The sequence below is a fragment of the Triticum aestivum genome, chromosome 7D (genome assembly GCF_018294505.1).
Source record: "Triticum aestivum cultivar Chinese Spring chromosome 7D, IWGSC CS RefSeq v2.1, whole genome shotgun sequence".
NCBI classification, from domain to species: Eukaryota; Viridiplantae; Streptophyta; class Magnoliopsida; order Poales; family Poaceae; genus Triticum; species Triticum aestivum.
This window is the reverse complement of record NC_057814.1, coordinates 415277726-415300003: the sequence shown is the minus strand read 5'-3', so window position 1 is coordinate 415300003 and position 22278 is coordinate 415277726. Positions and strand designations below refer to the sequence as shown.

The 22278-nt window shown below is 43.9% G+C and overlaps 1 protein-coding gene and 1 non-coding gene across 2 annotated transcripts; both read right to left on the bottom strand.

Annotated features, from left to right (window-relative positions):
• Positions 1-5214: 5214 nt before the first annotated feature.
• On the bottom strand, positions 5215-5300 carry TRNAY-GUA (transfer RNA tyrosine (anticodon GUA)). The gene is given in 2 exon segments: positions 5215-5250; positions 5264-5300. It is a non-coding gene; the product is annotated as a tRNA-Tyr (tRNA).
• A 167-nt stretch (positions 5301-5467) lies between these two features.
• LOC123168087 (serine/threonine-protein kinase STY46) lies at positions 5468-12712 on the bottom strand. Its single transcript, XM_044585950.1, has 14 exons — positions 12069-12712; positions 11361-11491; positions 11054-11123; positions 10804-10914; positions 10433-10483; positions 10169-10305; positions 9762-9869; positions 9611-9687; positions 8068-8243; positions 7429-7524; positions 6593-6673; positions 6440-6490; positions 6187-6327; positions 5468-6105 (listed from the first exon to the last, which is right to left on the bottom strand). The coding sequence occupies exons 1-14, from the start codon at positions 12387-12389 to the stop codon at positions 6046-6048; spliced, it is 1611 nt and encodes a 536-aa protein (XP_044441885.1). The 5' UTR covers positions 12390-12712; the 3' UTR covers positions 5468-6045.
• Positions 12713-22278: the final 9566 nt, after the last annotated feature.

Genomic DNA, 22278 nt, shown 5'->3' with positions numbered 1-22278 from the left:
GGCGGTGCTCCAATGCAGCCCGAGCGACGCTGCATCGCAGCCTCGATGGCCCCGTCGGCGCTGCATAGAAACACCGGCCACCCCGGCGACGCTGCATCGTAGCCTCGGCGGCGCTGCATAGAAACACCGCCACCCCGGCGATGCGGCATAGCAACACCGGCAAGGCGGCGACCCCCGCGATGTTGCACCGCAGCACCGGTGGCCCCGACGACTCAGCACTGACGAGCCCCTCGTTGCAGCAACCGCAGCCCGCTTGAAGCACAGGCAGCACATCGTTGCAGATCGGCGGCACACAGCTTTTCCCCGCCTGCGGCAACATCGTCCGTCGTGCTTTGGCTTGCAGTTGATGCTTGCGGCGGGTGTGCACGAGCCCCCCATGGTTGGAAGCAACGATGGCGAGCTATTGGATCGAGGCCCTCTCTTTCCTGTCAAGCCTGTGAAAAATGAGAGAGGGGGGATGGGGAACGAACGAAGAAGACGAGAAAGGGAGGGGATAAGGCTGGGATGGAGAGCGGTGAGTGGGCCCCGCATGCTACGCGTGTAGTGGGAGAGGTGACGCACGCGCGTGAGACAAGCGCCACACGACCTGCTTCGGTCACACGGCTGGCAGCGCGGTTTACGCGAGCCAAACATCAGTCGGTTTAAAACAAACGTTTTCCCTAAAAAATTGGCGCACCAGCACCAATGTTGCCATACACCCATCGAAGATCTTTAGGCTTCAGAGCATCTCCAACAGCCGCGCCAAACTAGCGTCGCGCCGCAAAATTGCCCGTTTTAGCGCGCGCGCAACCTGTATAGTTGCTCCAGCGGGCGCGCAAAAACAGCGCGCGTGGCATATGTAGTTCAGCGCGCGGGCCGAAACTCAATCGCGCGCCGCTTATTTGCTGCGCCCGCTCCCGCGCGCTGGACTCTCGCGTGCTCGCTCGTAACTCCCATCCCCCATCCAGCCGCGTCGCCGACCGCGCCACCCGGCGACTGTTCCGGCGCTTCCCCGGACTATCCCCGCCCCGCGAAGGCTTCTCCGCCCCCCTCTAGTCCCGCCGCCCCTCGCGCGCGTCCGTCTCCGACGAACAGCGCCCGAGCGCTCGCTGCCGCTCGGCGCCCGCAAGGTGTTCGACAAAACGCCTAGAAGGTATGTATTGCTCAAAAGCCATGAATTTGATGCATGTTGATTGTAGTTTTTATAGCATAGTATTAAACATTGTAGATGAGTTCGTCGTATGATTCTTCCGAAGAAGAATTTGATATGGAAGAGGAGGAGGATCTTGCAATGATCCTAGCTATGCATATCAATAAAAAACCGAAGCACGGTGGTTCGGTTATGGGTCGGCGGTAAATTTGGAGGGATAGGATCGATGCCCACAACAGATTGATCAGGCATTATTTTGCGGAGAATCCCACATACCCCGAGTCGTATTTTCGTCGCCGGTTTAGGATGAGCACCGAGTTGTTCAGGTGCATTGCAGAGAAACTAGCGAGCCATGACCTTTTTTCAGCAAAGGAGGAATGCCACTGGAGAGCTCGGGCATAGCACCTTTCAAAAGGTGACAGCCGCTTTGCGTATGTTGGCATACGGTATATCGGCTGATCTAGTTGATAATCACTTGGCTATGGGTGAGAGCCAAGCCATCATGTGTGTCAAGCGCTTCGCAGTCGGAATTGTGCAAGTGTTTGGCGAGGAGTATTTGAGATCTCCCAATGCTGAAGACGCCGCAAGGCTATCGGCGATGAACAAAGCTCGCGGCTTTCCTGGCATGCTTGGCTCAATAGATTGCATGCATTGGAGTTGGAAGAATTGTCCAAAGGCATGGCATGGGCAATTCCACGGCCAAAAAAAGGGTTTCACTATAATCCTTGAAGCGGTGGCCGATCAAGAGACTTGGATTTGGCATGCATTCTTTGGAATGCCTGGATTTTTGAATGACATCAATGTTGTCAACCGATCACCACTGGTGAATAAGATTGCAAATGGTGAGTTGCCACCGGTGCAGTTTGTAGCAAATGGCCGTACATACAACTATGGCTATTATCTAGCGGATGGCATCTATCCAAAGTGGCAAACCTTTGTGAAGCCTTTGAAAAAGCGGGAAGGTAAGAAAAAACTTGATTTCCACAATGCTCAGGCGGCGGCTAGAAAAGATGTGGAGAGCTTTTGGGATTTTGCAAGCCCAATTTGCTATTGTGAGAGGACCGGTTAGATTTTGGGATTAAAAAATGCTTTGGTACATCATGCACGCTTGTGTGATCATGCACAACATGATCATCGAGAATGAGCGTGGCCAAGATTTAGACTACTCACAGTATGAGCTCTTGGGACATCCCGTGCGATGCGACGGAGGGCTGAAAGGGTGGCCCGTTTTGTTGCCTCCTATCATGTCATTCGGCGTCCCGCAGCGCACAATGATCTCCAGAAGGATCTCATTGAGGAGTGGTGGACATGGCATGGACGACAAAGAGCATGATTTCTGCGTTCGACATTGTATTGTTCATGAACTATTTGTTGTGTTTATTGCATTATTTGTTGTACTGAACGATAAACTATTTGTTTGGGTTGTAATAACGAAATTGACTATTTATTGTTGGTTTATTTTTGTTTAGTTTGATCATTTTTGCTTCTATTTGAGATGTATATGTTGTTTGTGCGAGTCGCGCGCGCTGCATTTTTTGCGCGCTGCTGGAGCGGCGCGCGCTGCATTTTAGCGCGGCTGTTGGAGCCAGCGCTGGCGGCCGCGCAAAACCAGGCGAACGGCGCGCGGCAAACTAGTTTTTAGCGCGCGGCGCGAAGCGCGGCTGTTGGAGATGCTCTCACGTTAAAGAGGAAGTTCGAGCAAACTAAAGATTAAAGATTGTAAGGGGATGATGTGGAACCAACATTGTTGTAAATACTAGATCTAGAGTTTTCGCTCCGCTCTATCCCATTCTCAAGAGGACCACTAAACTTAAGTCACCATGTACTACCACGACCTGGATCATCACAGCTAAACAATGGTCACACGCTGGGTCATCGCACCTAAACAATGGTCACATCCTGGGTAATCGCACCTAAACAATGGTCACACTCACATCCCTATGATGGACATCACCACGCTATAAGACATAGAAAGAAGTATACAAATCACCCCCAAATCCACTCTTTGGGATACATAACCCCTTGAACTCAAAACCGGGACAAATAACACCCTAAAATTACTGAAACCGGGTTAATAACCCCCTTAAGTGGTTTTTCTCTAATCTGAAGTGGTTTTCGTCCTACCATGATGCTGATTACGCGTTGACTGGGCAAAAAACGCTGAGTGGGTCCTATTAGTCAGTTGTCTCTCTCTTTTCTTTCCTTTATCACCTTGTCCTCTTCCTTTCTTTCTTCATCAGAGCGCCGTAGGAAACGCCTCTCCTCTTTCGTTCGCTAGGCTTGGCAATCGCAGGCGCCGTCGGCCGTCCATCATCGGCGCCGTCGTCTGCCGCTTGCCCGTCGGCCATATTGGGCTGCCCGATGGCCCCATATGGACTCTTGGTGGCACTAGCGGCTTTTATGCTTACGGGCTCTTGGTGGCGTCGGTGACTTTGTCAATGATGATGGGCATGCTTCTGGTATGCTCCTAGTATACATGGTATGTCTTAGAAAGAAGTATATAAATCACCCCAAATTCACTCTTTGGGATACATAACCCCCTAAACTCAAAATCAGGACAAATAACACCCTGAAATTACGAAAACCGGGTTAATAACCCCCTTGAGTGGTTTTTGTCTAATCTGGAGTGGTTTTTGTCCGGAGTCCAATCGACCGCACTGTTTGTTTGCAGCGGCGAACTACGCGTCGTTCTCCCCGGGCTACGCGCTGGAGCTGGAGAAGAAGCTGGCGGCGCGGGACGCGGAGGTCGCGGCGTTGCGGGAGCAGCTGGAGGCGGCGAAGGCGGAGCTCGCCGTCGTGCAGCGCGCGGCAAGCGCGGCGCGGGAGAAGGCAAATGCGGAGCTCGCCGCCGAGGAGCATGTCCTGGGGCCCGAGGAGCACGTGCGGCGGCGCGCGGAGCACGCGCTGTAGGGGTACGAGCGCTGGCGAGGTAGTAGGAGAGCGGCGCCGAGGACATGAGGCGCCGTCCAGTCGCCTGGTTATCTCGTTGATTGATTTCATCATCGGCGCCGTCGTCTGCCGCTTGCCCGTCGCCGAAGGAACGAAGCCATGTGTCCAGGTGTGTGTGCCTCCACCTTCGCTGCCGCTCTGCTTCGCCGACGAACGACACCAGAAGCAAAATCAACATCATGTCCTCATCTGCTGGGTGGGTGTAGTCGAGGTAGTCGGAGCAGCAGCGGCCGTGACATGTGCCGATGAGTCATCTGGCCATCATCAGGTGAACGTGAGCACGAAATGGGTCAACACTCAACAACGTAGAAAATAAATCAATCAACGAGATAACCAGGCGACTGGACGGCGCCTCATGTCCTCGGCGCCGCTCTCCTACTACCTCGCCAGCGCTCGTACCCCTACAGCGCGTGCTCCGCGCGCCGCCGCACGTGCTCCTCGGGCCCCAGGACATGCTCCTCGGCGGCGAGCTCCGCATTTGCCTTCTCCCGCGCCGCGCTTGCCGCGCGCTATCAGCCGTTGGCGGCTCAGGACACAACATAGATCATCCAGGTAAGCGGAACTGGCAGAAAGGCCTTGTCGGTGCCCGATAACTTGCCTTCCACCGCCATGTGTGATGCTCGCATCATTAAACCGCTCTCGCACGCCACATGTCTTGCCGTCATTGTACTCGCAGGATCCACCGATATCACACGACCTGTCCCCCGCGTGGCACGCACACTCTCTATAGTCGTCGCCGCGGGCTAGTTGTGACTGGCCCCACCACCACCGTCGGTACCGATGGAGATGCCTGAGGACCTACAACCGCAGTGACGAGAGCGCTGCCGCGACCCGTCCGTCCCGGCATCCAGCCTCCGCTGCGCGGGCACCAGACCCCATCAGAGCAACGCGTCCCCGTTGGCTGCCCGATACGCTGCCAAAGGTTTTCTCCGCGTTGCCGTCCGGAGCTGCCGCAAGCCTGTTAGCTCATTTGGGACGATGCGTCCGAGCACTGGAAATCGGGTCTGATTTGTGTCGCGCAATTTTGTTAACATTTTACAAACCCAAACAATTCGTTCACCCCCTCTAATCTAAAGAAAAAACGTCCTCTTTTCTCAAAAAAAGAGAAAAAAACGTTCTCGAAAACAAAAAATACATCCGACCTACCGGATTCGAACCAGTGACCTAAGGATTTATCTGCATCGACTACAGTCCTCCGCTCTACCAACTGAGCTAAGGTCGGCTTGTGGTATTTGTTCGCCAAGATATAACAAATACGTGGAACTGCGGAACCAGATGGAAGTCCCAGCCATTGGACTATTTATACTCTGCCAGATTTTGTCAATGAGTGGCCAGAAGGCTGTTGTTCGTACCGTTCTCTTATATCTGCGAGAGAGAGCACACAAATAATTCCATCCCAAAAATGTTGCAATTGATGCTTTCTTCACCTCAGCATATACAGTCTATACATATACATCTCTTCAAATGGAAAAAGGAGCTGCAAGAAACTGTTACAAACGCTGCTACAAACACATACAAAGAGAAACGAGAGGACATTCTAACCCTATCACACGCAACGGCATGTCGGCGTCCTGTTGGAATTGGGGAGACTGCACAAGCTACCAGGTAATCTTTCTAGCTTCAGCTTTCTGATACAGCTATGGTGCAAGGATGGAAACCTCTCAAGGGCCTGTTCGGTTTGGCAGGTTATCAGCAGGGATTTATCCCAGTTCCCTGTCAATGCCCTTTGATCCTTGCAGATCCCTGCTAAACTGAACATGCCGTAAAGGGGAGGTGAAACCCTTTGGCATGGTTGTGGGTGTTTTATCACATTTTCAGCAATTTAAATTCGGAGCGATGCTCCTTGAGTCGAAAAAATTATTTTTGTATTTTTTCCCTTTTTTTCCGAAGAGGTGGTTGACCCCGGCCTTTGCATCACTTTTGATGCACACATCGTTTTTCTATTCTTTTCTTTTCTTTTCTTTCTTCTATCGTGGCGATTTCTTTTGCATTTTCGCTCTAGAACGTCGATGGCCCCCCTTGGGCACCTGTAGAAAGAAAATACTCAAGTGAAGACTGGTTGTTTGCAGAGAACTTGGTTTGAAAGCAACTTGAGTTTCTACCTCTACCTGAATTTCCTGTAAGATGTCCTCAAGTTGTACAATGATCTCCGCAAAAACAGGTCTTATATCAGGATCTTCATCCCAGCACTGCTCGATCAGTTTCGACAATCCCGGGTGCACACCTGCCGGGATCTCCAAACGCAATCCCTATCGCAAGGCCAGCACAGGGTAAGAAGAAACGATAAGAGTCTGTAATAATGGGATCTGAACTAAGATGAGCATTGAGTTAATCGAGGGATAGCCAACATCACTGATGTACCTGCCTCACTCCCAATGCAGCTTGCAAGGGTGTCATGTTATCATAAGGGACCTACAGCATGATTAAGAGCTCATTGTTACCTATAGCCAACATACTACAGAAGTTTAAACAACTCGGATGTAAGCTCAAGATGTATTTGACACCAGCGCATACCTTTAGTGTAATCAATTCCCATAGAACAATAGCAAAGCTGAATACATCCGCTTTGTGATCATAAGGCTTATGGTTAATAATCTATTAAGATAAACAACACTCATGAGCTTCTCGCGAAAAAATAAAATCTCAGGAGTAACCTGTGAATTTTTTATCTCAGCTCATGCAGACAGTTCCAAAGTTGAAACTTTTTTCCTTGACAAAATGAGATGTCATGTTTGCCAGTTGTTGCCACGAATTAGGTACAAAACATGTATCTCAGTTCAAGGAGAAGGAATTTAAGATGTCTAAATGGCACTGTTTGACCAAAGCCTCTCAAGGTGGTCCCATAAAACCATTTTCCTGGACCCCGCCAGGAACTTATGAAGTTTGACATCTTTATGGACCATGTACGTCTTACATTTAGCCGTGGCCGATTCATCACTCCTTTATGGACAAGTTGCAGAAGAAATAACCACTTATTAATTTGTAACCCACCCATATTTGCTACTAGGATCTGATAGGTTTCCCCAGCACTGAACCGTGCCTTTGTGAATCATGTTTATGGCAAAAAATTACTAATTGGTTACACAATGATTCCGAACATGATGTTTCCCATCACCATGAGAAATTAGAAATCAAGGCAAAGTGAGGCATGTTACATTCCGGTGATGATCGTTGTCCCCTGAACTTGCCATGAGAAACATGAGAGATAAAGAGCAAGCAAAAGATTGCTTGGGAGTTTTGGTACAGAAGATAACAAGGACCAGGTAGACCGAACAAAAATAAACATTCAAAGTTTCTTAAAATTAAAGAAAAACACTTTCAAACAGTAACAGGAAAATTAATAACCCTACCTCAGGTGCCATCCATCTGTAAGTTCCAGTTTCAGCCGTCATTTGTCCCTCCTGACTACCAACTCGAGCCACACCAAAGTCTGCAATCTTCACAACCTATTTCCAGAAGTAGATCCACAAGTTAATATGTAATGACTAGGCAGGTGAGCTCACACCAGTTGAGGAAATATTTATCATCATTTTCTCACCATTTTCCAGAAGTAAATCCAGTACTTATATGCTTAGGGACACAAAAGTTCAGTTTGTGACACAAGATAATTGAAATTACAATTAAAAAAACAAAATATTTTTAAGAGCAAGTAATTTGTCTTAAAACAATATAAATATAAATTGATATCGAGTTCTTAAGTAACAAAAGTTTCCTGAATGGAATTATATTTCCATTTTTTGCAACTTATTATAATTTATTTGAGCTTTAAAACCTTATCTGCCATTGCTAGTTTGCCAGATGTGAACTATAAACCCTTACGTGTTTAAAGAATGTGCTTGTAACAAAGCAGCCCCATCGGACTAAAAAATCAACCACTTCAATGCTTTTATATATTTTCCAGGTTTTATACCACGTTAGAAAAGCAGAATAAAATGGACCCTCGGATTCTCAGGACCAATAGCTTCGACAGTTTGAATAAGTATGCCTACATGATTGTCGCCCATGAGAATGTTTGCAGTCTTCAGATCTCTATGGATTATGTTATGCTGGTGCAGACATTCCATTCCTTTTGAGATGCTCATAGCAATCCTTAGAATCAGAAGGAGGTCTAAAACATCATTTTGCTTGTGTACAAATTCATATAAATCGCCTCCAGGCATGTATTCTGAAAGGAACAAAATTAACACAACAGAAAAAGGTCAGCATACTAGGTGAAAAGACATCACATTGTGTGTTCTAGAGAAAAAAAAGGTGAGTTTACTAGAAAGAGTGGGCTATGTTAAAATTACGCAACATACTCATTCAACAATCACAATAAATAAACAAGAGTCTAAGACAGAATCATGCACAGTATTCTAAAAAGCAGGCTAGGGGACTGCTTAGGCTTCCAGTCACCGCGATTTAGCCCTGAAGGGTTTGTTAGGCAGGATGGGGTCAAAGATTTCAGTTCATTTCTGGAGTTTTTGCACTCCTGACCGATAGTCGCAAATTCCACGAAATTAACGAAAATTCTGGAAGCAAAATCATTTTTTGGCTAAGTTCAAATCCAGCACCTGATAATATATTTAAAAGTAAGCATTATAACGGCACCAAAAAGTTTACTCCATTGTGGTGGTTTGCTTCCATATAACTCAGCCTCTTATCTCCAGTTTGTGCTCTAAGACCTACACAATTTTGGTCTACCTTTTCTACCGAGTTATGAAAAAGAAAAGAAAAATTCAGGGCAATTTATGCTTTATGGGGGTTCGAACTCAGGATCGCAGAGTCATAACATGACTCGTAACTGCTCGAAGCCGTCTTAACCAAGCGAAAAAATTCAAAATAATCGACATTTTTGGCCAAAACTGAACTTTTATCGCCCCTGAACGAGAATCGTTGATTTTGCGAATTTCGAACAAAATTTGACCGAAATTTAAATCCCTGGTGATGGTATCTAACGGGAATCTGGTTGCTTGAATGAAAAGAGAGCCCTATAATCGCGTATCACATAATTGTATAAAGAAAGAATACAGGAGAGAGAAACTACCAGAAATGGATTCGAGAGACACATCCAATCACACAATCAAACACAATAGGAAAGCGTTTATTTTTCCTGCCCATCAAGCTAGCAAGTTGTGAGCTATGAGCAGACTTAACAGGAGCAACAGCAAGTTAGAAACTGTTAAGCATACAGTGGGCATAAAAAGAAGTGTACACATGATTATAGTTTTGTGCGGCTTAAAAACTCGAGCGATGAAATTTCACAATTTTTCAATCAGAAGTTGCTTCGCAAACATGACCAAGATGTACATTACCTGACTTCAGATTCAACCATAAGTCACAATCCAAATAACAAACATAGATTCATAAAACAATCACAGCAATGCAGTAGCTGATATCTCAGGTGCATCCGTGCATGACAATGGTTTTGTACTGCATCATGCAATGGTAGTATGAGCATTCCAAAGTAATGTCCAGCAACTGACTAAAGAGTAGCAATCATGGCAGAGTTAATTACAATCCATAATATTCTTTTGGCAGTATTGATGGTACCTGTTACAATGGCACAATACTTTCGATGCTTTGTGCATGCCCCATAAAATGTAAGGATGTTTTCGTGCTTAACTCTCCTGGATGCAAAATATCATGAATCAGTCAAAATAAAACATAACTGATCATTCAGCAATGGTCGCATAAAGCTTGCCTTAGCATGAGCGCCTGCTGCAAGAACTCAACTTCTGAAGGGCTGTTGTGATGTGCGCTCCTGAGTATCTTTATACAAACATCCAAACCACTATGTGTTCCTCTATATCTGTGAAATTGAAAGGAATGAGATCTGTTAGACCCTAGTGTGGCCTTGCTTACCAAAAGCAAATGTAGGTTCACGATATTCTTGTATTGTTTTCAGAGGAAAAGGAAGGCGTCTGCCATTCATATAAATGTGAGTGAAATGCCAACGTTTCCTGTCAGAAGAAGGCAGCATGCCTAGATAGGTCTACAGAGGCTAGAGGAGTACACTGGTCAGGCTAGAAGTGAAATTGGCATAATGGGCACTTCGAGTAAATGAACCCTAAGGTGGACATATACTATCAAGTGTCGAGCAGTTCTTACAAGTCTGCAGAAGACCCAGATGTGATCTTTTCCGCCACTGCTAGTATGTTCCAGTCGATTTCACAATCCACAAGCTGTTCCCGTAGCTCAAGTATTTTCTCCGAGGATGAAGCATTTGCTGAGTTAGGTGGTGCTCCCTACATAATTACATGGGGACAATTTAACTCGATCTGGAAGGAGATGTTAGAGATGGCATCTTAACTGAAGGTGCAGATATCACATAATACTGCATTTACTTAAGTTACATGGAAAAGGGCATCATACATTTTTTCTCATTAATGTATCCTCAATTGTGGCAATCAATGCCTCTGTCTCCTGCATGTACAATATCAAGATGACATATGTAAGAAAATGTAATTATAGAGATTAATACTCCCACCGTTTCAAAATAAGTGTTGTGGTTTTAGTTCAATTTTGAACTAAAACCACAACACTTATTTTGGAACGGAGGGAGTAGTTCATAGCGTCTTAGAAACGTAAGCAGGTAGTAGTTGTAGTCAGCAGCACTGCAAACTGGCAAGATTCTTTAATTAATTCTGGAGACATTATAGTGAAATGCTATGCACAACATAAATATAATATCTGCAGAAAGTCATAAACAGTCCAACCTTCATATACATATGCTAAAAGTTTACCTCTGTCTTCCACCCATCAACAACAAAAACATCCAAACAAAAGCCATCAGTTGTGGAGTAAACATGAGCTTCTTGAATATTCAGTCCAACTTCAGATAGCAATGCAGTTAGCTGTTGAACAATTGTTTCTCATAAGAAACTTGACATGTCAAATGTGAAAAGCAAGCTATATGAAATTGGGTATCAAGACAATTCTAGAAAAAATTGTCCCCCTGGTCATGTTTTTCTTTTTAGAAAACATTGGCATTACCCGGCTAAGGAGCTTGGGCTTGTCGAGGGAGGAGAAGATGATCTCATGAAGAAGGGCAGGTTCTGAATCCCTGTGGAGAATTGAGAGGACATTTTAACTAAAAGTCATAAACCAAACAAGTACACACTGTAAGCTGGAAGCACTTGGAGAGAATGACTTATTGGAGGAAGGAAAAATCGCAGCCACTGGTCTCGAATTTGACAAAGGTAAAAATAGCACTTAGAAGTGAAAACAACTGGTGTGAAATACAAGAAGAAGCTAGCAACGATATCAACGATAAGTCATGGTACGATTTGAAGTGAATGACCTTGACGGTGAAGACATAGATCCTGTGGTGTCGGTGCCATGTATCCTCTCCAATGTGAGGTCTTCCAATAACCTCTGATATGTTTCAGAGTCGGGACTGGTATCCACCCATTCCGGTTGAACTACCATGCACTGCCCATCAAGGTAGATCAACAGAATTGTGAAAATACTACTCCCTCCAATCCATACTAATTGTCGCTGATTTAGTACAAACGAAACTGCTACCCACACGACCGTGCTGCACGATCTATGCACGACGTGCTAATCCAGCCGCTGGTGCCCTTGTCAATCATGTGCATGTCCGGCTGGATTTAAGTATCATCTATGTATCGTGTGCATTCTATCGTGTGTATAGCACTGCTGTAGTACAAAAGTTGTACTAAATCTTGTACTAAATCAGCGACAATTAATATGGATAGGAAGGAGTTACTAAATCAGTGAAAATTAATATGGACCGGAGGGAGTAACAAATTGTCCATTTTACAAAAAAAATTGTGTCTAATCCAGCCAAACCTCAGTTCTAAGAGTAAATAATACACCACACCAGGTGTTTGCAAGAAATATTTTGGCGCAACACTAGGTTTAAGGACTTGGTTGTTGTATAAAGCTATCCATCCAGGGTTTTCGATAATAGGTAGCCTATGATTCGAGAGGAATTTGCTAGTTTTGGGGATGAATTGCAGAGCGAAAAGCGGGGCGGGGTGGGTACCTTTAGGAATCGAGCCCGGAAGACGGGCTGGTTGCCGTTGTGGGCGCACTCGTCGAGGACCTCCCGGTGGAGCAGCACATCCTCGGCCTTGCTTTCACTCAGGTCCGTCAGGTACCTGGGTGGCAGCTTGTCGAAATGGGCGTCGAGCATGTTCCGGAACGATGCATCATCAGAGTCCCCCTGCTTGCCGGCCTGCACCAGGCGCTCGTATATCTTACGCCGCAGCTCGTCGTGGGCGGCGGAGGACCTGGGCGGCGACGAGCTCTCGCCCGTGCCCTCCTCCAACAACTGCCCGATGGGCGCCGCCGGCGGAGGGGCCATCGGAACCAGGAACTCTTTCTTTGAGCCGGCCGCGGCCGGTTAGGGGTATTTATAGACCGGCGATGCGAAGCAAATCCTCCGATTGAATTGGATTGGACTGGGAAGAAGAATGGAGAAGAAGAAGGGGAAGCAGATAAAAACCTGCTCATTTTTTATGATTTGTTTTCCGGCGGCGGCAGAGGTTGATTTGCTACGAGCGCGGGAACAAGAAGGTGACCCGTGGCCTTGCCGGCTCATCGGACGGCTTATCGTCCCATTTCCATTGTCAGAGATGACGAGCTTCCCGAGGTCGCCGGACACCAGGCATCGCCCGACCGGCCGGCAGTTAGACAAATTCCGGCGAGGGGAACTTTTGTCGCTGTTTAATAAAAAAAATCTGGTTCTTAGACTATTTTCTTTTTAAAAAATGTGCTTCTTAGACATTTTTTGTTCGGTTTTGCTATTTTTATTTTTCAAGTACCTGAAAAATTTCATTTCGCCAGTCACCTTTTCTTTTCTAGTTCATCTCGAGCTTGCCGGAGAAGAAGGGATCTCGCCGGAGAAGAGGCATCCCCACTGTCTATCTTAGGAAGAAGTCATAGCCTCATTATCTATCTTAGGGGAAACCCACAAGCCCTTATCTATCTTAGGGGTAAGGGGGTGCAGCGAATCGCCGGAGTTGTTCCTTGGTGGTGCGGGGCTTGGAGGGATGGCCGGGGCGGCGGCCAGCACGATGATGGGGAGGTAAAGGGGAGGACGGTGCGGCGAGCTGACTGCGGGAGGTAGGCGGTTAGGCCTGCATAGGCCGCGGGGGGAGGAGGATGAACATGCCGCGGCATGATCCTGACCGTTGGATATTGATCTGATGGCTAGAAAAGAAAGTAACTGATGAAATATTTTTTCAGGCACGCTGTTAAATACGGTCCCATTTTTGTTGGTTGTCTTATGCATCGTCTAGCTGAAAGTGGCATCTATCGAGAGGACTATTTTGATTTCAAACTTTTCATTGTGAAAAGAAAAAAGTCATAGGCAGTGGTATTTATTTATTGCGGAAAAGTCATAGGTATTGGAGTACAAAGAATGTGAAATGGATTGTATACCTTCTTACTGACTTGTATGTCTATTGTGAAATTTTGACATTCTAGAACATTTTACCAATTCTATAACACTGCTAGAGAGAGACTGGAACCATCTCTTCTTCCAAATCCAAATTAATACTGCATCAGGAGTGATCTCTGTCAAAAAAAAGCGACGGAGGAGACAAAGGGCCATTAGCTTCTCACTACAAAATATGTGCGTAACCAACAAGAGCAGCTTGTACTCTATCCAATACTCCCTCCGTATCACAATATAAGACATTTTTTGGTCTAGATGTAGACCAAAAAACGTCTTTATATTTTGATATGCAGGGAGTACATTACAATTTTAGTCCATGTTATGAGGGAGGACATAAATAGTTTTTATCTTCAATTATTACCACATCTGTATAAGTTTGGTTTTTTCAACTTCAATAATAAAATGAAGTATGAGAACAACCTGGATGATGATGATGTTGTGACGGTTTCACACCCGTGGCAGTCCCACCTACATTTTTGTCTGAGGGAAAAGGGTAAAATGGTAAAAATTAAAGATTGTAGGAAAACAAAATATTTTATGAATTCCAAAATAGTGTTTTCTCCCCAAAAAAGTCCTTTGATCAACTAATAATATGCAACAACAGTGCAAAGATCCCCAAAAGTAATAAAAATTACAACCTGATCCATGCACAACTCTTAACATAAGAAAATTTTGAAATGCCATTGAATGTGTAAACTTCAAAAGTTATTCTTTCTCTTTATTTTATTTTTTATTCCAATATTTTGCAGTAGCTTTTGTTTGGAATGTATATATTTCTTTTTTTGGTACGTTTGAATTCATTCCTCTATGAATTCTAAAAAAACTTGAGAACTGAAAATTTGAAATACCATGTAAAATTTAAAGTTCTTTTTTTTCATTTACAATTTTATATTCCCAATATTTTCACTATTCTTTTGGAAGATCCATATTTTAACCTGTTATTTTTAAAGTATTCCTACAATTTTACATATTCCTAAACTTCTTGCAGAACTTCATTTTAATAAAGTTTTACTAATTAAGAAAAAATCAATTTGTGTTTCTCCAATTTCCCCTTTGAAGTAATTGAGTTTGCAAAGAAATTGAAATTACTTTTTCTGTATTACCTAATTTTCCAATCTTTATGGTAACTATGTCACTACGTGTGTAAAACCGCCACCACACCATTGTTGAAACTTCCGTTTTCTTGTTTGTTAAAACTTATTTCAATAGGCAAAGCATGGACCCTAGATGATTTTCACACTTAAGGGACCAATCACTCGCAGTGTTTAAGTTGAGGGTCGGAACCTATACTTTGCAATAGTTGAGGAACCAAATTATATGACTTTCTTTCTGGCCTTGAATAAATCCAAGTGTTTAATGTTGGTTTGCTAGGTGGTCTGCAGAAATAAGTGTATTTTTTGTTATTTCTGGTGTTCTTTGTACTGCCATGATGTTTGATAAAAAATCGTAAGTTTCTTCTGAAAAAAATGGTTTGGTTTATAATTTTATTCTGTCAAAAATTGTAGAATATGACGTGCCCCCTCCCCAGATAAAAGCAAATTTACCATGGGAAAAATCAAGGTGGTAAACTACTCATGCGATTCAATATGTTCGATGTAGGGCCTATCACTTATAGCAATATCCGCCACTCACAGTCCACTATGCACATGTTTCCGACAACTCCAATAATAGGAGACATGGGCGTGGCAAACATCAAATGTTGTGGTATTCATGTTTATAGAAATAGAAATCCAACATTACTATACACGTCGTGAATGATGCAACTTATTACGAGTTACTACATGTCGATTCCCCCAATGGGGAACACATATGTAGCGAATACAATAACACTTTACACAGTTTCGAATTACTACATAATAACACTCGTCATTTTCGCAAGCTAGAAGGGCATAGTTCTTGAAACAAGACGCCGCGTATAGCGAATCAGAGCATCCCAATCAGCACTAGAAAAAGGTTTTTGAGCTGGAGCCGAGTGTTTCGATGATGTTGAGGATACTTAAGTGCTGAAATTCACATGAAATAACTAGAAAGCCATAGATAGAAACAGTCCAGTGAACCCAGTTGATAGGACAAAGCCGATTCTGGGCCAGCTTGACGGCAACATCAAGCTAAGAATCTTCAAGCACCATCGATGGGACACTCGCATGCAAGCAAGTCTCAATATGTAGGATCCTCCGCCGTAGCTAGCGTTAAACTAATTAAGATTCCCCGAGATGGATTCGATGTGCCTATTTGTTTCTAGTTTCTTACTTAATTAACTTGCTTGTGAGGATTTGCCTGTGTTGTTTCTAGCTGTTTGTGTTCAGTAGATTTGGCATGTACGAATGATCCCCGAGAAGCTCCGGCGATGCATCTCCCCTCGTATCTTAGAGTGAATTTCAATGTAGGAGTATTCTGGTAATTTCTTGCAACGGGTATGCCTAGGTACGGGTGTGATCTTATCGTACTCTCTTTTCCTCACAAGAATCCTCTTAAAACAACTCTAATCCACACTAAAAACTTGTTTCAAAAAAAAAATCCACACTAAAAACACAACTAGTGCTTAAAAAACTGCCACCATTGAGTTTTAAAGGGATCTAATAAGGACATGTACAATGGTGCTATCTTTAGAAGTGCCATGTAGGATAAATGATGATGTGGAGGAGAAATAACTCATAAGAAAAGGTTTGTCTTCTCTTATTTAAGAAAAGACAAGAGATGATCTCTTAGCACAATATGTTTCACTACATTTTGAGGAATAGCTAGTTATTGAAATAAGGCTAAGAGATGACCCATTGTAGACATGTTTTCTTGTCATCTCTAAATTACATGCAAAACTTAAGATAAGACTATCTTATCAACCATTGTACATGCCCTAACTCATTTCAATACCCCTTCAGTGCCTATCTTTTTGGGCCGAACAATAAACAATCACCCAAACCAAAAGATGAGATTTTTTATGGTACCCCGTAGTGGAGGAGCTACATTCAAAAGCATGGGCGGGCTAGTCTGAAGAGAGGCCCAATTTTCTGATAATTATGACCTAGATTTACCCTTAGGCCCAGTCTGTTGCAGCAAAACTAGGCGGGCCATGGCCCATTTTGCTTCAACGTAGCTCCGCCATTGGTACCCTGGTACTCCATAAAAATAGTTTTTTTCTTCTGAAGGGAACCATAAAAAGAGTTTGGAGTACCAATCTGTTCTAACTATCCATTAAAAGTGTATTTTCTTAGAAAAGAAGGATTACCCCCGGCCTCTGCATCTGGGCGATGCATGCAGCCATCTTATTAATTATTCACAAAGACCTTACAAAGTAGTACACTGAAACCACCATCTTAACAACAACTGTCGCTACTCCTATCCACTTGATGACCACCTTGGTACCGTCAACACCAATTTTCTCCCCCTCTATGCAGCGGTGTAACCTCTCTATTCCCGTTGCAATTCTCTACTTAAACATGGTGCTCAACACTATATATTATTATCCAATGATATGTGGTTATTCTATGATGTTTGAGTAGATCTGTTTTGTCCTATGGGTTGATTGATGATCATGATTGGTTTGAGTTGTATATTTTAGTTTGATGTTGTCCTATGGTGCCCTCGTGTCGCGCAAACATGAGGGATCCCCGCTGTAGGGTGTTACAATACGTACATGATTCAGTTATGGTGGGGGGCTAGAGTGACAGAAGCTTATGCCCGAGTAAGGGGGTTGTTGCGTATGGGATAAAGAGGACTTGATACTTAATGCTATGGTTGGGTTTTACCTTAATGATCTTTAATAGTTGGGGATGGTTGCTAGAGTTCCAATCACAAGTGCATATGATCCAAGTACGGAAAGTATGTTAGCTCATGCCTCTCCCTCATATAAAATTGCAATAATGATTATCGGTCTAGTTATCGATCGAATAGGGACAAATAACTTTCTTGTGTGACAAAAGCTTTCTACTAAACAACTAAATTTTATTATCTTGCAATTTATTCATAGTTTTATTCTCGCAAAGTACTTCTAGTGTTACTCTTAAAGCAAACGTTAAGTGTGCGTAGAGTTGTATCGGTGGTCGATAGAACTTGAAGGAATATTTGTTCTACCTTTAGCTCCTCGTTGGGTTCGGCACTCTTATTTACCGAAAAAGGCTACAAACGATCTCCTATACTTGTGGGTTATCAGTGGGTATCAACATCTGAGGGATCAATTCCCTTCTTTGTGTGATCTTTGTAATGTCCATGATATTACGACGTTTGCCATGTATCATAGAAATATGGCATTAAATTTTATAAGGTGGCTAGATGAGGAGCAACAATAAAATTGCATTCAGGTTAGAAATACGTTATTTGCTTTTCCAGTGGTGAGAGAGGCATCCTTAAGTGGAGCTGGAGCAAATCCTCCTAGCTCCTCTATGAAGAGCATGTACGATCAATTTTTAGTTTATGGGCATGATAGATCCTTGAAGCAATTGTGGGAAGTCAAAATCCAACTTACAACTAAGATTTGGCTCTGGTTGATTAGCATGACGTCATCACAACCAAGGATAACACGAGTCCTATTGATGAAGCCATCAACGAATTGTTTTTTGGATGTGCTAATGTTGCATATATGTGGAGTGTGATTAATATTGTGACCAAAGCTAATTTTAGGTATGAATGTTTTCCTAGCAATTTCAAAGGACACTCTAATGAATCCCACTTGTTGTTGATTTGCATATTATTGTGGGGAAAATTGTGTGCTAGGCACTTTAGAAAACTAGAAACAATGCATATTTTTCATGAAAGTGCTACGTTCCCCTACTGAATTGATTTGTTCACTAGTGTAGAACCCCGTTATCAGTGGCTTGCCTAAAATCTTATAGTAGTGTGCGGGGTGGGTGGGGGCACGCCAATGGTAAAAGTTTCCACCCCACATACTAGTGGTGTGCCTGATACCACATGCCACAAAAGCACATATACTAGTGGTGGCGGAAAAATGCTTGGTAAGTTGGATGTGAAAATGGGGGTATCTATAAGCCATCGGGCACCGAGGCTAACCAGGGGGCCAACAACCCTAGGGTGCCTACAAGACGTGGGGCCCTCCAGGTGTGGGTCCAAGCTCCCAGGATCTTCTCGTTCCTCGAAACTTCCAAAACTATTTTTGTTTTATTTGTCCTTGTACTATTTTCCTGAAAATACAAAAACACCATAAAACAGAAATTGACACTGGATTAATACGTTAATCCAATAAAATTCAATTAAAAGTATTCTCGAAGTATTTATAATTGATAGCAATATAGCATGAATCATACAAAAATTATCGATACGCTTGAGACATATCATTGCTCTTTGATGACCCACAAGTATAGGGGATCAATCGTAGTCCTTGCGATAAGTAAGAGTGTCGAACCCAACGAGGAGCAGAAGGAAATGACAAGCAATTTTCAGTAAGGTAATGTCTACAAGCACTGAAATTATCGGTAACAGATAGTTTGATCGCAAGGTAATTTGTAACGAGCAACAAGTAACAATAGTAACTAAAGTGCAACAAGATAGCCGTAGGATCGAAAGTATGTCTAGAGGGGGGGGGGTGATTAGACTACTTGACCAAATAAAAATCTATCCTTTTCCCAATTTTAAGTCTTGGCAGATTTTAGCAACTTATCACAAGTCAAGCAATCAACCTACACATGCAAATATAAGAGTATAGCAGCGGAATGTAAATCATTGCATATGAAGGTAAAGGGGAGGAGTTTGGAGGGAGCAAACGCAATGTAGACACAGAGATTTTTGGCGTGGTTCCGATAGGTGGTGCTATCGTACATCCACGTTGATGGAGACTTCAACCCATGAAGGGTAACGGTTGCGCGAGTCCACGGAGGGCTCCACCCATGAAGGGTCCACGAAGAAGCAACCTTGTCTATCCCACCATGGCCATCGCCCATAAAGGACTTGCCTCTTGGGTAGATCTTCACGAAGTAGGCGATCTCCTTGCCCTTATAAACTCCTTGGTTCAACTCCACAATCTTGACAGAGGCTCCCAAGTGACACCTAACCAATCTAGGAGACACCACTCTCCAAAAGGTAATAGATGGTGTGTTGATGATGAACTCCTTGCTCTTGTGCTTCAAATGATAGTCTCCCCAACACTCAACTCTCTCTCACAGATTTGGATATGGTGGAAAGATGACTTGAGTGGAAAGCAACTTGGGGGAGGCTAGAGATCAAGATTCTTGTGGTTGGATTGGAACATCTTGGTCTCAACACATGAGTAGGTGGTTCTCTCTCAGAAAATGAATGCTGGAAGTGTAGGCACGTTCTGATGGCTCTCTCCACGAATGGAGGAAGGGTGGAGGGTATATATAGCCTCCACACAAAATCTAACCATTACACACAATTTACCAAACTCGGTGGGACCGAATACTTAAACTCGGTCAAACCGATTTAGTTCAAAATGTGAACGTTAGGATTTTCGGTGGGACCGACATGTCAACTCGGTGGGACCGATTTCATTAGGGTTAGGGCATAACATAATCTCGGCGAGACCGATCACATGAACTCGGTGAGACCGATTTCTGTAATAGGCAAACAAAGAGTTGGTCATGAAAACTCGGTGGGACCGATCGCTCATTTCGGTGAGACCGAAACGTTACGAAAAGGAAACAGAGAGTTTGCATTGCGAACTCGGTGGGACCGATCACTCATCCCGGCTAGACCGAAACGTTACGAAGGGAAACAGAGAGTTTGCAATCCCATCTCGGTGAGACCGAGATCCCTATTGGTGAGACCGAACTGACTAGGGTTTCTGGCTATGGCTATGTCAATTGAACTCGGTGGCGCCGGATAGATCAAATCGGTGGGCCGAGTTTGACTTTTGGTTTGGGACATATGTGGATATGAGAAAGTGGTTGAGGGCTTTTGGAGCATATCGCTAAGCATTTTGAGCAAGCAATCCATTAAGCAACACCTCATCCCCTTTTAATAGTATTGGCTTTTCTTATGGACTCAATGTGATCTTGGATCACTAAAATGAAAATGTAGAGTCTTGAGCTTGAGCCAATATGTGTCCTCAGAATTTTGAGGGGTCCATATCTCTAGTCCATGCCATGCCAATTATTGAACTTTCTGAAATGATCATCTTGAAAGAGTATTAGTTCAATGAGCTATATGTTGTTAAGAATTACCAAAACCATCTAGGGATTAGTTGCACTTTCAATCTCCCCCTTTTTGGTAATTGATGACAACATATAGATCAAAGCTTCGACAAATGATAATAAGATTGAAATATATCGTCGCTTTGAGAAGTATGTGATAAGCAAGAGCTCCCCCTAAATTTGTGCATTATTTAAAATTTGCTTTGAATGCAAATGCACAATCGATTAGGATCATGGGTTACTCTTCCATGTCACATACATCTTGGTGGAGCGCTCAAAATGATAGAATATGAAATATGCACTCATCACCAAGGCAAAGTGAATGGTCATACATGAGAGATAAATAATATCATCATCCAAGCACAAGAATTAAAGTATGATATGATCAAACAAATAAGTATCAAACAAGTAGCAAAAGAGATAGCAAAAAGAAGCAAATCTCTCTCTCTTTGTCTCTCGAAGCCTATGATTTATACACTTTTTTCCCCTTTGGCAACAAGTTACCAAAAAGCTTGAAAATGCATAGTGCTATGCGGCTCTCTAAGCTTGATCTTCGGGAGGTGGCGTGGAGAGGACTCCTAGGACGAATGAATCTGTTGAGGTAGTTGGAGCTGGTGGAGTTGCAACCGGAGGGGCAACTGAAGCTGTGGCTGCAGGTGCTGACGTAGTAGCTCTTGTGTCTGTCACAGGCACTGCTACAGATCTCTGTGCCCTAGGCACTCTCTGAAAAGCATCAGTGGTAGCTTTTCCTCCCCTCTCTTCAGCTTCTTCCTGGAGCTGCTCAATAGCTGTTTGCATTTATGTCACCTTCAAGTCAAGATCATAGAACTTTGTCTCAATGATCCTCTCAAGACTCTCTTGATTCTGAGTCAGGGTGGCCAATCCTTTCTCAATCCTCAAAGTGGCTCGAATAAGATATCCAAGTTGATCTTGCTTTGACTTGAGGAAAACTTGTGAATCCTCTTCAACACTTGGCATCTTGGCTGCCTTCTCAGCTTTTGCTTTCTCCCTCTTCTCTTGAGCCTCTACTGATGTGGGATCTTCATCATTCATGACAACTGTGTTGTCCTCAAAGTCAGACCTCAAGGGAAGGTGTTATTTATCCAACAAGTATGTGCATGTGCCCATCTCGAAGTTGATGAGCATCTGGATGTGTGGAGCATACCCACATGATCTCTTTTGGTCTGTAGCTGTCCTCTTGATTGTCTCAACAATCAAACTCATCACCTTAAACTTCTGGGGCACATCAAACAACTGCAACAAATTGATGGAGTGGCCTCTGATCATCCCGTGATCTCCTGATTTGGGAAACAAGGTGTGCCTCAAGATGGTGTTAATAGTGGCCAGTCTAGACAATAGATAATATACAGAGCCTAGCTTGTGAGTCTCCAAGGCTTTGTCAGGAATTCCTTGTACATGTTGGCCATGGAGTTGTGATCTTTCTTTATCTTGGCATAGACATCTATGTCATCCTCAAACTCTGCAGGGGCATTGATCAGCTTGGCCCATTCAGCAACTGTAGATTGGTACCTTGTACCTTCAGACATCCATATAATTCTTCCATCAGGATATAAATGAGTTGTAGAATAGAATTGCATAATGAGCTCATCATTCCACTTGGTCAGTTTCTGACCCACAAAAGTGTCTACTCCATTTAGTCTAAAGCTCTCATGCACTCCTAGGAAGTGGTCTTC

What these genes read in the sequence shown, in the direction of transcription:
- LOC123168087 (XM_044585950.1), bottom strand. Translation starts at nt 12,389, where the DNA reads ATGGCCCCTCCGCCGGCGGCGCCCATCGGGCAGTTGTTGGAGGAGGGC. An exon ending in AGCCCAAGCTCCTTAGCCGG is followed by an intron (nt 10,915 to 11,053) that starts GTAATGCCAATG and finishes ATTGTTCAACAG; the next exon opens with CTAACTGCATTGCTATCTGA. An exon ending in GTATTGTGCCATTGTAACAG is followed by an intron (nt 8,244 to 9,610) that starts GTACCATCAATA and finishes TGTTCCTTTCAG; the next exon opens with AATACATGCCTGGAGGCGAT.